Below are 21,229 nucleotides of genomic sequence, written 5' to 3'. Positions count from 1 at the left end.
AATCCAAGCTTTGAGTATGTATCTGAAAGTGAATAGTTTTGTTTCTGGATCAAGCACATTGGCAGAGCAGTGGGGAAGGCGTTTGTCATTCCACAGTACAGGCCGTGCAATTATGGACCTTAATCCTGCGTGCACTTTTCAGAACAAAATTGAATTGTATGTTCTGTCCCCAAGAAGATGGCTTCCTCTTAGTTCCACAGCACATAGAAATTAAAGTCTGCTGAGAATATAAATGAGGGCTTGTTCCAACTTCAGGACTTTCCTGCAGGCACCAGTGGACCAGATAGAAGAGGGACAGCAATGCTCTCCTTTTTGAAAATAACAAATACAACAAAATATATGGGTACATTCCAATAAAAGCTGTGAGTCTTAGCCTGGTGTGGTTTAGTTGTTAGTCCTGGATGTTACCCCACAAATCCAAGTCAAGTTTGTAGGTGAGAACAATGAGCAATGAGCCCTCATAGGCAAACTGCTTTTGAGCTTTTCCTTTGCTCACCATGTGTTTGGGTTTGGTCTCTGGATTTTCAGGCTGCTGCCCACACGTTGGACACAGCTGACTCTCCCAGCGTGCTGTGCTGTGTGTCAGAGCACACTGAGCCTCTTGCAGGAAAGCAGGTTTCCTATTCCGGTTAATCCACTCTTTCACATCTATTTGCATGTTCCTCCACAGCATGGCACTCACTGCTTATCTTCTTAGGAACCTCCTTCTCTAGTTTTTGCATATGCTGACAGAACATGGCTCTTGGAGACACAAACTGTGCTGTGGAAATGCTTTGTGCCATAAGGCTCTGTGGAAGAAGGAAGCATGGCAGGATTTCCCTCATTTCCTAGGGGATAGTCCCAGTCATGTCATGGCTCTTCCTGCAGAGAAGAGTCTGTTTTGTGTGATAGATGAAGTCCATGTTTCACCATTCTGCAGTCTTACTTGTTGCTTTTTTAAGGGGACAGGGTGTTGGGGTTTGGGAAGCGTTGTTTGGGTTTTAAGGCTTATGAGTGAGGAGTTCCTGTCAGCAGGGTTTGCTGGGCTCTTGTTTGGGTGCTGCTCCTCTGCTGCAGTGGCCCAGGCTGTGTCCTCCAGGAGGGTTTGTACAGCCCTTGCTGCCTTGGGTTCTCCTGGATCAGTGCTGGACACTGGTTAGGGAAGTATGAGCAGTACCATTGCATGGAGGGAGCAGTCAATATTATTTCATCTTGCTTTACTTTATTTGATTTAAAGTTGATCAATCAGACTCTATTGAAAAGATTGTGACAGATACTCAGTGCATCTGATGACAACTCTTATGTCCTAGTTCAGATGAAGTAGATGGGAAGTAGTGAGATTGTGGATATTTAGCCTGTCAGACTGTCACTGCTAGTGTTGAGAATACAACTGAAATATTGGTTAAAACTCTTGAGAAAAGTGTCATGAAATTTGCCCAGGCCAACAGTTAAGATCGTATTTCATGTGAATGGACACTTACACCAAAACAATGAACCTTAGAAAGCTACTAGGTAACTCTCTTATTCTGATACAGGTCAATAATTGTGATTCATAAACATCTCAGTGGGTTTCCTTCTCAAAAATGTATGTGCTGGCCTACAGAAAGCAGCAGCAGCTCAAATCACATCTTTTTTTCAAGGACTTGCATATCAACCTACTTGAGATCTAATTGTTTCTGTGTAAATATTTTTTCTAATACCAGCTAAATATAATACTCTGTAAAGGTGCATAAAAAGTTTCAAGGGAAGGTTAAATCAGAAGTGTGTTTGTGCCACATAAAAAACTTTATTTCACTTCATTATTGAGCATCGTAAGCTCTAGTGTGTAATAGGAAAACACAGATCCTGCTCAGGGCTGGCAGCAGCAGCTGCAATCTGTTGGTACAGGAGATGCTCAGGAGTGAGTGAGTACAGCACAGGGGTTGTAGTCGTCCTCCCCCAGCTTGGTTTTACTACTTAAGGATATTTGCATGAGAATAAAATCTGGTTCTTTGGCACTCATCTGCTCCTGCTGTTTATTCTTCGCTTGAGGTTATTGTCTCAGTTTGTGACAACATAATTGGTTTCTGTGGAGAAGATTATGATATTGATGAGACTTATATATGACTTCAGGTGAGGTGCAATCAAAGCAACAGTTCAAAATAGAAGGTGCTGTCTGTTTTCATGCAGTTTTCACTATGGCTCATTCAGCAGTGTAATTAAGGATGTTATTTATTACTGAACTGTATCACACTAAGCTGAAGTAGGGACACAGTTCTGCCACTGCAGGCAGGACTGGGGTCACTGCTGCTTATTTTGTGTTCTAAACTGCTGTAAACTCCACCAGGCTGGTCAGCTAGATGCTGTTCACACAAGGGTTGCTCACTATTTGTTGTAATTTAGTGTTCTGTAGTGCAGACAAGCTGCAAGAATTGAGCTGGAAAATGCTCTCTTAATAGTTCCTTCTGTGTATTAAATATTCCTTTGAATGGTTAGCTGCTCTTGTACAGGATAAGATTTTTTGAGAGCAATTATAATCAGAAACAATTATTTTATTGTACTGTTTCCCCCTTGCTGATTCCCAATTTGCTATTTTATATCATACCCTATCCCAGTTTTTTAAACACCATCTCTGCAAAGTTTACCTAGGGTTTGGAAATCATTCCAAGATCTGGGCATGTGTGAGCTGTCTGTCCTAACTCTGGCTCTGTAATTAGAGCTCACTTGTCACTTGTGGTGCTGTTGCAAGGGCAGCGTGGCCGTGCTGTGGGTTACCCTGGGAAGGAACCTGCTGCAGCCAGGAGAGGCCAATGCCAACATCAGGAGTGCTGGAATGTGTTGCAGATTGAGAGGAGTAGGATGATCTCTGTCATGATTTAATTTGCCGCGAGTGACATTTTGTGACTGGTGGATTGTCCTTGGGGGATGTCACAAGTTATTTTTTTCTCCCGTCTGGATTAGGGAGCCAAAAGGCCGGAGGGACAGACGGGTGTGAGCCAGGTTAGAGGGAGCCTTGCAGGGAACTGGGCTAGTGGAGACTTGGTCTGCCCAGGGGCAGGTGTGGGACCAGGCATTTTCCTTCTGGATGTCATCTGTCCTCCTGCTCCTGCTGCTGCTGCAGGCCAGGTGTGTTATGGCACCGCTAACACGGCTGGAGCCACGTTCTTGCTCGTGCTTGAAAACATTGTAGGCCTGTCATGAGATGCATCCCCCCCTTCCTCTCTCCTCCAGAAAGCATTGGATTCTGATATTACCTTGTGATTCTGAAAGCCAAGGCCTTAGGCACATGCCTTTCGTGCCTCAGCTTTCGTCTGCTCCTGCTCCTGGTTGTGTAGGAGCACAATGGGGGAAGAGGGAAACCTGAGGAGACAGGCTGAGCACATCCCATCACCTTCTGGGAGCCCCTTCAAGTGTTGGGAGTAAATGCTTTGCTCCCGGCATGGTGGATGAGCAGGATGGGGAGAACACCATCACCTACCCATCATTTGAGTTTGAGTTGGCAAGGCCAGGAGTACAGCACTCAGTGGTTATTAATGTACTGAAAATAAGGAAGGGGCATAATTACACGATTCACGTGGCTTTATCAGCAATTGCCTGTAAATATGTGTTTAAAGTTTGTGTTTTGTTACTTAAACTTGAGGGACCAGGCTCGGTGTGGATCCTGGTGTCACAAGGGCTGTGTTGCTGCTTGCTCCCATGCCAGCTCTTGCCTGTTGCTGCCTCTTCTGAGCTACCCAGAGTGGTTGTGCCGTGTGGTAATTCAGACCAGGGAACCGAGCTGAAACTAGTTTGGCAAAAATCCTGATGCAAGGACCATTAGATGTGCTTCTTTATGGCTTCTTGGTTGCTCAGCACATGCAAATATTTAATCTCATGTTTAATTCTGTGTTGTGGGCGTAGGAGCCGGAGGCAAAATCCTAACAACTTGAGTGGAATCGGGATTTCCCCTGAAAGCAGGCCCATAAATCCAATGGGAAATTTAAATCTCCAGCACTCAAATACAGGCCTGTGACCCTCAAGTTCTGGAGGGCCAAGGCAGTGTCCATGTGGAGGTGCTGGCCCGGGACCTTTGGATCCAGAACAGGTCCCCAGGTGACCGATGTGTAGCATGTCACACTGCGGGGAGGGCATTGCATTGTGAAACCCCAGCAGCGGGGCGGGATGATCAGAGCACGGCTAGAAATGGTTCCTTGGAGCAAGTCAAAGAGGGGGTGCCTGCACAAGGAGCAGCAGCGTGAGGCCAGATGCGAGCAGCTCCACCAGCCGGGTCGCCTCATCTTATCCCAGCGCTGGTTCTGCCGCTTGCAATCTGGAAGTTTGCTCGGTGCCTTCCTCCTGCCGAGGAATGGAGGTTCCGTGCCGCGGGAGGGGAGCGAGCAGGTAGCGCGGTGCAGGGTGTGTGTGCGTGTGTCTGTGTGTGTGGTGTCTGTGTGTGTGTGTCTGTGCGCGTCTCCTTTGTCTGAGCAGCCCGAGCAGCGCCGAGCGCCCCGCGGGCGGCCGCGCATCCTCCCCGCCCAGCGCCGCTCGGCACACCCGAGCCTCGGCCCGCCCCCGCCGGCCCTCGGCACATCGCGGGGCTCGTTACCGCCGGGGGACTGACTGCCGGCCGGGCGGCCGAGCCCCCGCTCCCCGGCCGCGCCGTGTGCGGGGGGCGGCCGCGGTGCCCCGGCCGCGCGGTGCCCGCTGTCCCCGCAGGCCGGCGGTGTGGAAGCGGCCCGCGATTGGCCGTGCCGGCAGGGCCAGCCCCTTCCTGGCTGCCTGGCATGAATATGCACGGCCCCCCTTCCTCCTCCTCCTCCTCCTGCATGTGTGTGTGTGTGTGCGGGGAGCGGGGCTCCGCCAGCAGCGCCGCTCCAGCCATGTCAGCTCGGCTCCGCCTGGGCCCACCATGAGCCATGGCCATGTCTGCGAGCGCCGACGAGGAGGACTACGAGTCGGAGCCGGAGCCCGAGCCGGGGCCGGGGCCCGAGCTGGGGCCGGAGCAGGTCCGGGGCGGGCGGCGAAGTTTGCAGCGGGAAGGGAGGGGAGGAGGCCGGGCCGGGCAGCGCCGCGCCGGCCGCGGGGACGGGAACAATGTGGGGTCGGGAGCGGCCCCGGGGCAGCGCCGCCCGCCCAGGGACCGCGCCGGGCGGGGCCGCGGAGCCTCCGCGGGGCCGGCCCGGGGCGCTCGGCCTCGCCCGCCGCGGGCGCCCCGGGCACCGCGAGTTCGGCACCTCCCAGGGCCCCGAACGCGCCGCGAGCGGGTGGTTGTTGCCTCTCGGGGGCTGCCCTGTCCGCGGCAGAATTGTTATTTTTTTTCCTATTAAGATTCCTCAAATAGCTGAGAGGGCTGCGGGACTTGGGGGAGAGTCTGATGCTGAGCCTGGCTACCTTGTCTTCGTTTGATTTATAGCCAAAGCCTCCTTTCCATTCCCAGGGACGAGGGATGTAGAAGAAAGAGAAGGATGTGTGCCGGAATGAAAAGAGAACTTTTATTAATACTTGCAGGGTTTATTCTCTCTGAAGGCTTTTTTTTTTTTTTTTTTTTTCCTGTGGGGGAAGGAGAATAAACTTCTTAAATTTATGAAGTAATCTGTGAAAAATAATCCAGAACATATGTTCTAGATTGCGTATTTTACTCTCTAAGAACTGCCTAAGCAATTAAAAATGCACCAGGAATAGTATTAAACATGTGTATGTAATTTAAACATAAACTTGATAGTTTTGTTCTTAACTCGAGGTGTTTCGCTCTTTAAAATAGCCTGATATTTTCTTTTTAGAGACAAGTTTCTACATAGTCCAGGTGTTGAGACTATCTTCCAAAACCCATCTTGTTTTGAACAACTTTACCTTGTTTTGGTTCAGAAACGTGCGAAGAAAACAGGGTCGGAACGGAGTTTGGGGTGGTGGTGAGCCTTGGGTGCTCCCCAGGGATGGCAGAGCTGATGCAGAAACCTTGGGGGGGCACAAGGTGCTGTGCTGGCCTGGTCAGTGTCAGTCCAAGAGCCTGAGCTGAGGTTTGCATGAGTAACTTTATTAAGCCTTTACCTAATTCTGAGGATTGTGTGAATGTGCAGGCCTGTGCTGCTTTTGAGTTCACTGCTGTGCTCTCAGATATAGCAGTTAAATGTCCCAGTCCTCTTCTTTTCTTAAAATTTTTTCTCATGCCAGGCCTTTTCCATTTGTGTCTGTGTCTTGGTGCAATCACTGCACACTTTTTAAAAAGAGCTAATGGTTGGGAGAGCAGATTGGTCTCAGCTGTATTGTACCAGCTGTGAAATTGTTGCTTGGAGGTGCTGGTTCTTGCTGGATGAATCTGGAAAGTTGGTTATGTTCTGGGATTCTTCAACTCTTCTAAAACCTGAGGCTTTCATAGCATTTTTGTGTCTTAGAAGTTTAAAACAAAAATTAATGCAAGACAGGGGAAATCTTTCTTTTGGAGTTTATTAAGAAACTTGGTCTGGTCCTAAACTCTTAACGCAGTGACCTATGTACCAAAGAGCTGTGGAATGTTTTCCTTTCTGTTCAGAACTGTTCCAGTGGTAAAACACCTCATGTAGTTCTAGCTGTATTTTCATACAGGCCTGCTTTAATGTCTGCTTACCCTCTTTTTCTACACAGGACATGTCAAATCAATATTATGTTGCTTTTTCTACGGTGATAGCCCTTATGTGTAACAGGTGCTTCACATCTAAGGGTGCAGTTGAACAGCACAATTTCAGTGCTTGGGTAGAAGCCACAGGTTTTGTCACTTTTTATGCTGACTTTCATTCCTCTTTCCCTGGTCTGTGTCTCACCTAAGAAGGCAAAAAGACTGTGGAGTTTTATATCACAGAGCACACAGGATTTACCACACTTGTGGTAGTTGCCAGCAGTGCTGGGGGCTTGGAAGAGGGTGGGTGCTGGAGCTGTGTCCTGTGTCATGGGCAGCACCTGCCCCAGCCCACCAGGTTGCTGTGTTGCTCCTGGTGTGAATAAATTTGATTTCTGACTGTGTAAACAGAGAAAACCATGCCTGTTTGGGGCAGGGGGATTTGTCCCAAAGCAGCAGTAAAAAAAGCTGTGTTGTGCCCCGAATCTAGAACTTACTGGGGTCTTTGTTTTAAGAGCACCTACTTTTGCTGAAGCTTATCTCCCAAAGCATGTTTTTGCCAATATATCTTATTCCACCCTCCAGGCCTAACTTCTGCCTCCTCACCACCAGAGGAAAATAAACAGGGGCAGTGACAGTGGCACTGATGTGCCAGTTTATCACACCCTAAACAACATTGCTATGTTGGCAGAAAAGCTGCTGGAGTGTCATTAACACCCAGATGAACCTGCAAAGTATAAACTTTTATTTTCTTTCTATTTTCTTGTGGGAAATGAGTCTGATTCAGTAGTGGAGTTCTGTGTGGTTACCTGGAAGGGTCACCAGGACCTACTTTGGTTGTGGTAGGAGAGGATTTTGTAGGTATGAAGTGGGGGAGATGGTGGCAGTAAACATCTGGAGAGGATTAATGCTGGTTTGGGATAGCTGGGACTGAAAAAGTTCCAGTGCCTTCCTTATCCCTTCGATGCTGCTGTTTAATGAGGGACCTTGGACTTGAAGGACACCTCCACCCCAGCAGGAGTGTATTCTGAAGGAGGGTGATGTAACTGTAAACACTCACTGTGAGAGGAAAACAGCTCTCCTGGAGTTTGCATGTGCAGATTTTTGGGGAGATAGGCTTTAGTCAGACACGGTCCGTGGTGTTGGCATGTGCTCTTCAGTTAATACAGCTTTTAAGGATGTTATTGGCATCAGTGGGATTTTTTGCTCTCTTAATCTGGCTTCTTCCTTGGCCCCACTGCATTCCTGCAGTTACATCATCCTGTCCTTCCTTCTTCCTCTGAGTTCTTCCTTTGAGAAGGGTTTCTGTTAATTGCTAAACAGATGTAAGGGTTTAATACAGAAGAACTGTTGACTTGGCTGTGATTATTCCCAGGCTCCTGAGGGAAGTGGTGGAATCTGTGGAAGAGTTAGGAATAGTGTGGATGTGGCACTTGGGGACGTGGTTTGGTGGTGAACATGGCAGTGCTGTGTTAATGGTTGCACTCAATGATCTCTGAGGTCTTTCCAACCTGAACAGTTCTGTGATTGTGCAGTGCCTGGCAGTGTGAGTGTTACAGGCTGAGGCAGCCAAGGCCAGTACCCATATTTTGGGGTGAAGTTACCTGGTGTGCACCACTGCTGGGAATGTCAGTTTGGGTTTCTACTGGGAACGCCAGAACTCCCTGCATAAGGAGGCTGGGAGAGGAGTGTGGCACTGGAGCAGGAGGGGACAGCGCTGCTCACTGCCCTGGGCAGCACACAGTAGCCTTGTCCTCCAGAACTTGCACCCTGTTTGGATGGAAAAATGCACCTCTGGTGCAGTGGGAAAGGACAGAGAGCTAACTGACCAGAAGCCTTTGCTGTGCCATCCTGTGGTGTCTCCAGTGCCCAGTGTTGCCCACGACCCAGCCCCTTTAGGGTGGTGTTTTAGGTGACAGCAGTTAGGAATTGTGGGTTAATGCATGTAGCTTCTGTAAAAAATGTTTTCCCCCTAATGTTTATTTATCAGACCTTTTAAAGAAACAAGTGGTTGTTAGATTTGGCTATCCTAATTCTGCTAAAACAATTGAATTAGGATGCAGTGCCACATAAAGCTCTAAGCTCGGGACTGGCACCTGGCAAGGCCTGGATTCTCATCTTTGGGTGCTGTTATGGTTGTGTGGATGTGGTCAAACTACAGTAAATGAGAATAATCAGAATTTGTCTGTGTGTTACAGAAGGAAATCACTGCTGCCTTGCAAATGCAAGGGATGTATTTGTGTGGCACAGCACCTTGAAGCAGTGAGCACTGCACACATAAAAGGTGTTGTCTAGAGGACATGTACACTGTGGATGCTACATGAGCTGTTCAGGCTGTGCTTGGTTGAAGTGAAGTGCTCCAGGGTCTCGCTGACCTGCTCCCTGAGGAGCCCTTCAGAACAGCCCCACACGTCTCTGGGTTTTTTTGTGGAGATGTTGAGTCTGAAACAAAGGTTTGGTGCTGCTGGCAGGAGTTTAAAGCAGGTCACTGAAGCTGAGTGGTGGAATAAGAGCTGTGCCCAGGTAAAGGCCCCTTGCAGAAGAGCTTGTTTCTAGGCTGCAGGCTTAGTCAGCCTTGCTGTGAGAACCAGGACCTCCCTCCTGCTGGACTTGGTCGCAAGGTCAGCTGATCCTCCTCTCTAGGGTGGAGGAGTTTGTGTGTGAAGTTGCCTGGTGACATCTCTGGCAGATCCCAGTTGGTGTTGGGACAGCAGCTGGGGAACATCAGCACCTATTTAATGATGCATTTAATGGCTGATAGCTCTTGCAGTATTTTCTCCAAAGTTTGGTGTTCATGGTGTTTTTTTGTTTGCCCGAGGTCTTTTGAGTTGTTCTTTGTAATTGTGAAGGTTAGAAATTTGCTGCTGTAAACATCAGGGTTATGTTCCTGTTGCAGTAAGGGTTGTGCTCAGGGCAGAGGCCATTCCTTAGTGCCTCTGGTCCTTCTGACCCTGCTTGTGGTTTTTCAGTGACAGCTGGGCAGGGCTGGGACATGTGGGAGTGTGCTGAGGTACCTGTAAGAAGGCAGTGGAAACTGCCCAGCAGCCAAATGTTTGTCCATAACCAGGATAAACTCATGTTCTGAGGAGAGGCTTCCAGGTAGCTAATTTCCTAGGGTTGGTTTAGAATGGTGAGTTTATTCCCAGATCTGCACAGCCCTGTTGAGAGACTCTTTAATTACTGGTGACCACCTCACCCGGTGCCCTAACTGTGTTGAATTTGGTGGGGTCTGTAGGAAGCCAGCACTTCAGAAAATCACTGCATTTCCTGTTGGAGGGGTGGGCATGTTTAAGCACTGTGGTGTGGGAGGGTGAGCCCAACTTCACGACTTGTAAATGGTTTTGTAGTGCATAGGACAGTACATGTGATGGCCCACGTTCACCCCCAGGTGCTGTGTCTGCTTTGGGAACAGCAGCAAGTTACCTTTTTGTGTCATAGCAGCAATATGGACAGCACCAAAAAAATCCCACAAAAGAAACAAAAAAAAACCAAAACGAAAAAAACCCCAAACAAAGCAAACAACCCAGCATGGTGTCCTATGCAAGTCCACCAGCTTCCTAGGTTTCAGAGTAATAGAGATGTGAATTTAAGATATTAATCCTAATACATTTCAGCAGCTGCTTGCTCTGCCTTTGTGGAGAGCTTGGCAGAGTGGCTGTCACCACTCCAGCATCCCCCTGCCTCTCTTTTGAAGACTTGCTATGGCCATGGAAGTTATGAGCACAGTTCTTGTGGGGATGTTGGATGGAGAACATGAGAACATGGTGGCTGGTGATGGTATTCCAGGCAGGATCTGTTTCAGCTCCCTGGCTTCTCTTGTAAGGTTTAAGGGGGGGAAAAAATCTTCAGGTTGGGTCAACCTTTGTTTCCTTGACAGCTCTCAGAGACAGCTGTAGGGTGCTACAGAGTCATCAGGTCCAGGCTGTGCTTGAGAGTTGCATCTCCTTGGGAAAGGAGATGCTGGGGTCCCCTCCAGAGGAGCGAGATTGTGTCACCCCAGTGGGTGTGACAGCCAGTCCTGAGCCTCAGGCCCTGGAGCTGCTGTTTGCTGGGCACCCAGCACAAGGAGTGCTGCCATCCCCTGCCATGTGCTCATTATTTGCAAGACAAATCCGTGGAGTTGTGCTGGGAGGGTGGCAAGTGGCACTACAGAGATGGGGACAGGAACTTGAAGGAGATTTTACCCAGTCTCATTACCAGGCCTGGTATGTTGTAAAACTGCAGTCTGAGCTGGAAATCCTGCAGCATCTCCTCACTAACATCGACCTGGAATTTATCTGGCTGTCTGCCATGTGCTAAATAAACCCCAAGCCATGTTGGAGGCTCCTTCTACCCCCTTGAATCCCAGGCCAGATTTTCTTCTGTAGAGGTTTTTAAGCGACCACTTTTGGAGCCCCTTGAAACTAGATACGAATGGGAATTCCTGCAAGGCCTCTCCAGCCTTGCTGGCTGCGACATCCTGGAGTGAAAACGTGGCTTGGATTGAGGATTGGTTGGTTGGTAAATTAGTACAAACCCAGCTAGTACAATTTGCTAATGAGCAGTGAAGAGGTTTGGGTAGGCAAGAATGTTCCATATGGTGAGATGGAGGTCTGCACCTCTGCTGTGTTCTGGTGGTGTCTGGAAGAAAATCTGAGTTGTGTGGTATGGTCTGACTTCAGGCTTGTTCTTGTACTTTCACCTTCCTGCTTTTCTGGGCTTTTTACGATTCTCAAATTCTGTTTTCAAGTGATGCCTTTTATCACTTGTGTCTTTGCAGTGTCCTGGCACTTAAACTGTTGTCCTCAGAACTGGGACTTGGCTCATATCACTGTGGCAGAAGCAGGAGTTGTCTTTCAGCTGGAAAAGTACAGAGTTTGATTTTTCCTTGAAAGCATTTAAAAACAGCATTCTCACGGTGTCATAGCTGTTGTTTGCCTCAAACTTAATCATGTTGCTTCCCAGTAGGAAGGAGTCAGGTGCTCACACAGAATCTTCCATGTGCTGTTGTCCAAGGGGAGCTGCCAAGGTTGTTGTGCATGTTTTGGTTTAACTTGTTCCCGCTGCTATCCAGCCTTCGGTTCGTGTCTCGCCTCCCTTCCTAGCTGAAGGAGACTCTAATAGAATGGAGGAGTGATTCATGCTGAGGAAGAAAATTATCTCTTATCTAGGCTGCCTCTAAGCCAGTCCTGCCAGAGCCGACTTTATCCTTGAGAGGCTGGAAAGTTGGTCTAGAAGGTAAATATTTATCCTTTAGAGTGTCTGACATTGATCTGCAATCCAGGCGGCCGCGGCGGTTGCCGATGGGAAGGAAGCTCTGCTCGTCCGTGTTCACGCAGCACAGCGAGCTTCAGCCTGCACGCGGAGCAAAATCTGTTCTGGAGGAGTGGAATTAAAAACTTTGCAGAAATTTCTGCAACCTCATGGACTAAGTAGTGTTTTCTCCCACCTCAGTAATGATAGTCTGTAGGAGAGAAGACTTAAGGGGTCTAGCTCCTGACTTCTTCGCTCTTCCAGCACTGAGATTCCTGGGATGGAGGCTGTTAAAACATCAGCACTTCTCTGCAGCTTAGAGAAAGTCACTGGAGCTTTGCTAAGTCAGCTGGGAGGAAGATCAAATACACTGCAGTGTGGCTTCTCTTCAGAGTTGTACAGCGGGACACTTAGGGAAGCTTTTGTACAACCAAGTGTACAAGAGATGTTTGCACATCTCTTCTTTTAAAAACTCTGGTGGAATTCCTGCATGGCTCCTTACAGCCAAGCTGCCCCTGCCCTGGTGATTGCCCAGAATTCCACAGAAACAGAAAGTGAAACTGGGCGGTCTGTTGGTCATATGCTGAGATGTGCAGAAAATGGAAGAGTTGTATAAATGCTAAACCAAATGAACTTAGCAGTCCTGTTATTATCATCTTTATGGAGAAAGCTGTCAGGGGTCAGTATGAGCCAAGCCAATTCTTGCATAATTAGCTCCATACAATTACATGGTATTTAGTGATGTCTGGTTGAGCTGTAAGTTCTTGTGTATAACAGGGAGTTTCTGATGAGAACATGAAATTTGGGTGTCCAGAGTGAATATGTTGCAGTTAACCTAATAATGTCAAATCTTTTCATGCTCCTTTAGTTTCTGTCTTAAAGGTCATTGAAATCTAGACCTGGGATGCCCTTCTTAGCCTTTGCACATCATCAGTTGGTGTTCTGTTTTTGAGCACTTGCTGGTGTTGGATAGGAGGGGAGCTGCCATGGAAGGGTTTTGTAGCATTTGTGTTTTATTTCCTACTTTATTACTTGGCAGTAGTTCATACTCTCCTGATTTTTTAGGGATATGACTGGGGCTTGAGCCATTGGCTGAGTGTTTCTCTGTTGTACCTAACCACCAAACCCTTCTGCTGCTGCTTGGACTCAGCAGAGGAGGAAGTCCTTCTGGTTTAACCTGAGCACAAATCTAAGATATCTCTAGTCCAGAGCTCAGCACTGGCACAGATCATCTGTGGACCTAAGCCAGGCGCCTCACTTAGGACTTGATCTTGTGGTGTTGAGCTGTGCCTAAATGTTTTTTCCCCTGCCCTCCTGTTGAAATGGGCTTGCTCTGGCTTTGGGATATCTCATTTGTGTCCTGGCTCCTGTATAATTTTACGGCCCATCCTTTCTTGGAAAAGTGATGGAGCTCCTTTATGTTTAAGAGTGACCGTACGCATCTGCTGAGCTTTACCTGTGTTACCTGTGTGTGTGTAATTCACTAACAGGGCTCAGTTTAGCACAGACTCAGCAGGGAGCTGGATGTACAACTGACCCCTGTGTGTGTGTGTGTGTGTGTTTCTCCCAGCTGACCCCGTGTGTGTCTCTCACAGCTGACCCCGTGTGTTCTCTTGCAGAACAGGGCAGTTGGCCGGCCCAAGGGGAAGCTGGGCGCAGCCTCTGCGGTGAAGCTCGCTGCCAACCGGAGCACGGCGGGCGCGCGGCGGCGGAGGACGCGATGCCGCAAGTGCGAGGCGTGCCTGCGGACGGAGTGCGGCGAGTGCCACTTCTGCAAGGACATGAAGAAGTTCGGGGGGCCCGGCAGGATGAAGCAGTCCTGCATCATGAGGCAGTGCATAGCTGTGAGTGTGCCTGGGCCTGCAGCTCGCCTGCAGAGTCCTTTCCTCCTGCTGTGTCTCCTGGCTGACCGGTTTGGGGCTGGGAGCTCTCCCTGCCCTCCCAGCTCAGATCTCTTTCTCCCAGTGCTTCTCATCCTGCTCAAATCCTAAACCAGAATGCTACTAAAACTTAACAGGATAACTTTCCTTTTAGCAGTGTAGAGGTGGGGATTGTCATTACATCAAAAATCAGCGCTCAAATCATCCTCAAACTCTGGGATGTGGGGGAAAATGGGAAGAGCAGGAAGTTCTGATTCTAAGGATGAAGAGATGTGTTGGTTTGGATGTTGGAATTTCCTGAGAAAAGCTGCCCTGCAATCATCTATGCCGTGTTAATCCACACAAATTAGGATGAGAGAAATCCTTGACTGACAGCCTCCAAGATTTTGGTGTTGATGACCCCAGCCCCAAGCTCCCAGAGATCTGAATTCCAATTTGTTTGCTGTTACTTAGGCATAGAGCAGAGGGTCTGGTCTGGATGAGGCAGAGAGCCATCAGTCCAGGGTCTTGTCTTCCTCAGGGACTGGAAATGGCTGTCAGGGACAGAGCATCAGAGCAGGGCAAGCAGGCAGTCAGTTTCCTGGGCTCCTGTGATACATTACTTAGGAGCTTCTTGAGTCACAAGCAATAGCTTTCTGTTTAACAAATATTGACAGATTAATCTTCCATTAAGTTGTTTAAGCAGCTTTTGAATCTGTAGTGTAGTTGCCATGCTGGCTTGTGGAGCTTCTTCTCAGGTCTCATGTCTGCAGTGACTCTGTTCAAGGCTAAAAATCAGCTTTAGTTTTTACTTTAATTCTTTAGAAGGTCTTGTTTATGCTGTTGTTATGGGATTGGTTTTCTTTTGTTGTTGTTTTTTGAAGGAAAGGAATGTTGTTTATTCATAACTGAAATATCACCCTATCTATACTGATTTCTCTCATTACAGCTCCCTTCACTTAGTATTTGGAGGTTTTTCTTTTAAGTCTTAGGAGATGACCAAAGTGGAGTGATTAAATGACTTCACCTAACAGTGATAAAAAACTGATAAGCACTTAAGGTTTCCAGGAGTTGCTCCTGGTAGCTCACTCCATGTTCTGTGCCAAGCTCTGCACTGTTCCTGACACAGAGGATTGGGTTCAGCACTGCTGGATCTTTCAGTAAAGTACACAGAATATCCACCTTTCTGCAGAGTGCTTTTGCAGCTCAAGTGTCTTTTCTTTGAACACTTGATTTCCTGGAGTGTGGCATGAATTGAACAGCATGGATGAAGAATTTATTATTCTCCAGGGGCAAGAAATAGTGAAATCATGCTGCCTTTTAAGTGGAAGGATTAAATTAGGGCTGCAGTGTGCTTTCTCATCCTCACTGATGAAGGAAACTTTCATACTAAGCTGTTTCACTCTCAGTAACACAGGCTGAGCCTTTTGGAGATGATCTGGGCTCTCTTCTAGCTGAGTGTAGTCATCTTCTGTCTTCCAGTGAGGATTTATTTCTCTTCTTGTGCCTAGAGTTTTACTTTCAGTTAGGACAGAGATAGCCAGGGGTCTCTGATTACTTGTCCCACTTTCACATGCACTGACAGTGACTTCTCTGCACTTTCTAGGTTGGTGCAAATACCAGGGAGATTATTACAAATTCTTAAAGCAGCAAAGGCCCAGAAAATTAAGGAATTGCAGTGTTGTACCTTTCAAGGTGCTTTACATTTCTGTAAGCAGTCCTGTTGGCTTTGCTCTTGTTCTCTAACAATTCAGCTGTAATAATATCCAGCAGCTTCCAGCCAAAAAGACCCTGCAAGATGCTGAAGCTGTATGGAAGTAATGATCCCTACAGTTCTGGGACTGTGCTTGCCTTGGTTAATAACACTGACAATATTAACTAGACAGACTTTCATTAAGCTCAGCAGCCTTCAGAGAGCCCGTGGTGCTGCTGTTCAGAGAGCAGGAACCTCCTCTGCATCACCAGTTCCATCAGGAAGGGAAGAGCAGTGCCTGGGACACTGCTGCATGGAGTGGGGCTGGGAGGACACCTTGTGACAGCCAGGACAGAGGCAGTGGTGGCACGGAGGAGATGGCCTGGACACCCTTGCTCCCTGCAAGAAAAACTGTACTGCTGTTTGCAGAATGCTCTGTGCTCTAATGGCTCGCTCAGCTGGGCTTCCCCCTGCCTGAAACTGCTGAAGGATGCACTGTTGATGCTGAAATTTGGGTGGGTGTGCAGGTGTTCTCTTAGGGATTGATTCACTCTATCCACAAGAGATCCTTGCTGGGAAAGCCCCATCTCTGCTTCTGCTGTGTGGTAGTTAAGGACTGGCAGCCCAGTCGATGGCACTTCCCTTTGTGGGCAGCTTAGGTTCTTCCTTTTCTTTTTTGTAATGAGGTTTATACCTTATTGCTGCAGACCAGAATTTTGTTAATCATTAGCAAAAAGGTGGCTTTTTAATTAAAGTGGCATTCAGTGCTTTGACATGGGTGACAGGTATGTGAGATGCTGCAGTTCCCTTTCTGCCTCAAAGAAAAAAAAAATCTGTGTGATCTCACTTGTGACACTTGCAGGAGAGAATCCTCTTTCCAAGTGAGCAGAGCTTTTTGCAGTGCTCAGGCTGGGAGCAGGGCCCTGGATAATGGACTGCCAGTCAGGAAAAGGGCTGTGCTTGGTTCTGTTGTGGGCTTGCTGTGAGACCTGGATCAGGTCCCATAACATCTGTCTGCCCTGCCTGTAAAATACGGGAGCTGCCAAATTGCTCCTCGGATTGTGAAACCTAATGGATGTGAATAGTGCTGTTCTAGGGTGATTCTTTCCCCTCCCATTGTACACTGCTGAAGTGACTTGCATGCCAATGTCTGTGTCATCTCACAGATTCAAGGAACCCACCAAAAATGCATTTTCATCCATCCCAGTAATGTTCCCTGAGCCTGTGTTGCTACAGGGTGAAATGTTCTATAGAGCTTGATCTGGTACCAGCCCTAATTTGTTACAATTTTTTTTTTTTGCCTTCATATCAGTTTTCACAATAATTTATCCATAATAAATTATGGGTACTGTAAATGCACATTGAGCTCTTGTGTTTCCATGTCTGCCATATCTTGATCAGTTCTTTCTGACCCGTGAACAGCCGGTGCTGCCCCATACTGCTGTGTGTCTGGTGTGTGGAGAAGCTGGGAAAGAGGACACTGTGGAAGAGGAGGAGAGCAAGTTTAATCTCATGCTAATGGAATGCTCCATTTGTAATGAAATCATACACCCAGGATGCCTTAAGGTGAGTACAAGGATGTGATACACGTTGGAAACAAAAGCTGAATTAGTTATCACCTTAATGTAAAAGTGGTGCACAGAAATTGGGAATGTTTTAGGTTTTCATCTTTGGACAGTGAGTAAGGGAGCAGAGAGCAGGTGTGAGGAGCAGGGTGAGCTCTGTGGCACGCACAGCCCTGACCAGCAGGCAGGTCCTTGATGTAACAGCATTCCCTGGGACCCTGGCTTTGGAGTGTGTGAAGATCTCGTGGGTTTGTTTCTTTCTCTTTGCCCCTTGTTTAAGGAAGTGAGGTTTGAGTTGGGATGGGGAAGGCAGAGCAATCTGCCTGTACTTGAGGGTGAGATATTCCCAAATCCATGTCAGTAGCTTCTTCCTGAGTCCCACAAAGTACAGGTGAACAATTGGCTGCTCGTGTAGGTCCGGACACAGATGTGCCTTAGGGTGGCAGCTGGCTCTGAAGATGTGGGGAGCAACTGTTGGAGCAGGAGTGCAGCTCTGGAGAGCAGCCTGAGCCAGTGGCAGGCTGCAGGAGTGCTCACCCTTGGCTGACTTGAGTCCTGTGAGCAGCTGTATTCTTTGCTGGTAACAAAAGTGTCATTTTGGGCATATCTTCCTGCATTAGCATTGAGAAGCTGCCTTTCTCCAGAGCTGGTTTCTTTCAGCTGATCAGCCATTTCCTGTTGCTGATTTGTTTATGGTTAAAGTGATTTGCCAAGGCAAATGTGTTCTGACACAGCTGCCCCCCAAGCAGCGTTTGGGCCCTTCTGGGCTGTCTGGGAGGAGAGGTGTGTGTGTGTTCCTCTGCAGGCCTGGCTGAAGCTCTCCTGGCCTTTCATTTCTCCTGAGCTCTGTGCTGTCATTTATTAGAGCAGAATGTGGGGAGCTGGCAAACCAGAGCCTTCTCCCTGATTCATGGAGCTGGTGCTCAGTTCCTGCCACAGATGGGCTCTGGAAAGGAGCTTTGCTTGTTTGGCTCTGCTTAAAACAAAACTTTGGGGGCTGATGAAGCAGAGGAAGGAGCTGCTCATTTTCAGAGGTACCTTAATTTTGCTTTGCTGTTCCAACCCTTGCTGGAAGTGCCCTGTGCACCCCCATCTCTGCCTTTGCAGGGTCAGTGGCACCTCAGGGCTGAGTTCAGAGGGCAGTTGTTGTCTAGTGGCAGCTCAGGTATGACTTCCTCTCCCCATACTACATTTGGGACTAGCACAGGATGTGGGTCAGATCTGTGAAGTCAGGCAAGGGCTGTTTGCTGTCTCACACGTGCGTGGTGTTCTGAGTGAGCTTTTGGTAACTAAGAACAGCTCTGCTTTGGCTGTTCCTGACAATTAAGCACTGGGAGATTTACTGTGTGCCTTGTGTGCTTTTATTTTGATTTCTTATTGCCTCTGCTGAGCTGAAATGGTGGGTAACTGGGCAACTGGTGCTGTTTATTTCCTGAGGCAAAAGAGCACTGGTAGAATTTCAGATTCATCTTGGAAGGTGAGAGGAGACTGCTCAGGAGAACAGCAAAAGGAAAATGGAGCCTCTTCCTTAGATCCTTCCTTGCTCTTTATTCCCAGGCTCCATGATTTCCTGCAAGGCAGAAATCTCTAGCCATGTTTACATGTTGCTGCAGCCCTTGAGCCCTGAGGATGGAGCCCATATGAGCCTTTGATGCAGCCCCAGCCCCAGGGCAGCTGCCTTCCTGTCCCACTGGGGAAACAGCACCATGGGAACTGCTGGTCATCTCCAGCTAAATGTCTGGCAAATGTACTGCTGGGGGAGACTGGAACAAGCTGGATCAGTGCAGGTGTCCTCTCCTAATTTATTCCCATGTGCAGTGAGTTCCCTCCAAGATGAATCTCCCAGAGCTTGTGCAGTAGTTTGGTGCATGCAGGGGGTGATTTATTCTCCAGGGCAGGTTGGTTGTGGTTTGAAGTCCATCTTCTTCCAGCTCCCTGATTAGGCTGTTCATGTTTTGGGAGTTTTTCTCCATGAAACAGCAGAGGACCTCTCTGAGGAGTTAAATTAAGGGTGGCTCAGGTGCACCTGTGCCCTGGCACTCTGAGCCTTGAGGGGCTTCTGTGGGGGCCCTGGGTACCAGAGCACACACAGAGCTGGGGACAGCAGGGTGTTCCATGTCCTCACAAGTGTCACAGGAGCTTCCTGACATCCTTCTTTCCTTGAAAATACCACACCAACACAAAAGCTGGTTTTGCTGAACGGGTTTCTTATGAAAATGATCTTGGTGAGAGTTTCGCAAGCACAGCGCAGCTTCCAGAGGGAGCTCATGAGATTTTGGGATGAACACTGCCCTGCATTGTTCCACAGTGTTTGAGTTGAACCAAGAGTGGGGAATTTTTCTTGCTTCATCTCAAATTGCTGGCATTGCTGGCTAGCATGTCTGAGTGCAGCATCTGAAGCTGTTTCCTTAGGGAGAAGGGGTTCCTTTCTCCACTAGGAGCCTGTTCTTTTCCATCTCAGCTGAATGTGGTGATAACAATGGAAGTGAATATTTGGGTGCCTGGTCAGAGCAGCAGGGATACAGGGCCTTTTCCAGCACAGCTTCAGCCCAGGTGTGTCTCACTGCCTGTTTCAGTCTGGGCACTGCCTGAATTCATGGCTCTCCCTCAGGGATGCCAGATCAGCATCCTGGGGTCTCCATATCCCTGCAGGAGGAGTCCCCAGCACGGGGTGTGGTGCTCAGGTCTGAGCTGCTGCCCTGGTGCTGCAGGTAGGTTTCTGTGATGCCTCACGCTGTGCCTCAGACACCCACCTGCTGTTTGCAGCAAACACTCAGAACTGGCTCCCACCCAGCCTGAAAGGCTTGGGACAGATTCAGTGGCAGGTTTGTGTGTGTCTAATTAGTTTGCTTACAGTTCCTCACATCTGTTCAGTTCCTTAAACTTCACAGAAGGGACAGAGCTGTAATGCTTCCCTTCAGCAGCACTTGTTCTATATTCAGTGCGGGAAATAACTTGTTCCCAACTTGGGCTTGGGCCAGGAATTGTTCCCCTGAGGCAGAGATGTATACAACAACTCCTGGAGTATCTTACACCTACCATGGGAAAGAAGGTTCAAAGGCACACAGTTGTGATAAAACCAGTATTTAAATTCTGCCCACTTCATTTACTTATTTATTAACTCCAGGAGTCTTGCTGAGAGACTGACATGTCATCACTCTCACTGGATGGTGAAACTAGAATGGCTGCTGTCTGGCTCAGGGACTGGAGGAAGCAGTTCCTAAATCCAAGGGCTTGCTCCTGCACAGCCAGTTCCTTTTCCCTGTGCTGGGAGGAGAGGAGGAAATGTTTCAGAAACATGAAAAATCTGCAGATCCCTGCCCGTGCTTGTTCCTGTCTCCTGCAGCCACACTGTTGCTGCCAGTGCTCAGCTGTTAGTCTGGACAGCAGCAGGTTTTTGTTGTCTACAACAGTAATAAATCAATATTTTTCTTTTTTTTTTTTTCCAAATTATTTATTTCTGAGTATGTAATGAAACCCTTAAGTGGGAATGTGCCATCAGTGAGTTTGTGTGTGTATGTGTGTGTGTGTGCAGGGTGTATCTTAGCTCTGCCTTTCATTCACAGAAAAGTCTTTCTGAAATGCCTGTTCCTTGTTGAGAAAGCTCTCCAGGTTCCTGTGTGAAAATCCAGACGAGAGGAGCATTCCAGCTGTGTAGGGCAGGATTGTGCTTTGGCTGGAGTGTAACAGCACTGAACATAAGTTTGTTTCAGACAGCAAAATGCTCTGTGTGTCCATCTGAATGAACGAGCCTGCTCTGAGCTGCCTTGGCAGCCACCATGGGCTGGAGGGCTGCAGCCTGGCACTGCTAGTCCTGATCCTGAAAGAAAAGTATTTGAGGAACACTTGATTACAGTGCAGGGTGCTGTGCTGCTAAAAATGCCCATGGGGTTAATGTAAGGGAGAACATGGATGGGAGAGCCCTGCCTGAGCAGGGACCAGGCTGGGCCTCTCTGGGGGACACAGGGCTGGGCTCTGCAATCCCGAGCTGTGGAGGGCATTTGGAGATGGTGCAGTCACAGCCCTGGGTTTGGGGGTTTGCTTGGGCTCTTGGGGAGTTCTCTGTTGTTGTTCCAAGAGCAGAGGGTGTGGATTGGGATTGTCACTGACCTTATGGAAGGCCCAGAGCTGAGCCCTTTGTCAGATGTTTTTGGCCAGCGTCCCTCCCTCCACATCATTGAGGGGTGGCTGTGCAGTGCCCAGGGCTTGCTCAGCAGCAGCAGCAGCAGGATGGTGCCTGTGCTCCCTGGGAGGGCTGCAGTCCCTCCCAGGGAACAAGGAGCTGTACACTGTGCCTTGGAATGGCCATCACCTTCCTGCAGGCTCGTGCAGCAGAGCTGTGAATGTTGTG

The 21,229-nt window shown here is 48.5% G+C and overlaps 1 protein-coding gene across 8 annotated transcripts in view; it reads left to right on the top strand.

Moving 5' to 3' along the window:
* The window catches only part of KDM2B (lysine demethylase 2B), a 103,703-nt gene that overhangs the window by 74,484 nt on the left and 7,990 nt on the right, over nt 1-21,229 (top strand). For all 8 annotated transcript variants that reach the window (XM_071445048.1, XM_071445049.1, XM_071445050.1 and 5 more), the window contains 2 exons: nt 13,381-13,605; nt 16,736-16,879. In XM_071445048.1, coding sequence (XP_071301149.1) covers nt 13,381-13,605; nt 16,736-16,879 — 369 coding nt within the window. The remainder of the gene's footprint in view (nt 1-13,380; nt 13,606-16,735; nt 16,880-21,229) is intronic.

The sequence above is a fragment of the Agelaius tricolor genome, unplaced genomic scaffold, assembly GCF_023055355.1.
Source record: "Agelaius tricolor isolate 1412-34295 unplaced genomic scaffold, bAgeTri1.0.p SCAF_20, whole genome shotgun sequence".
Classification (NCBI taxonomy): domain Eukaryota; kingdom Metazoa; phylum Chordata; class Aves; order Passeriformes; family Icteridae; genus Agelaius; species Agelaius tricolor.
Note: the sequence above shows the minus strand (reverse complement) of the source record. Positions and strands in the feature narration are given on the sequence as shown.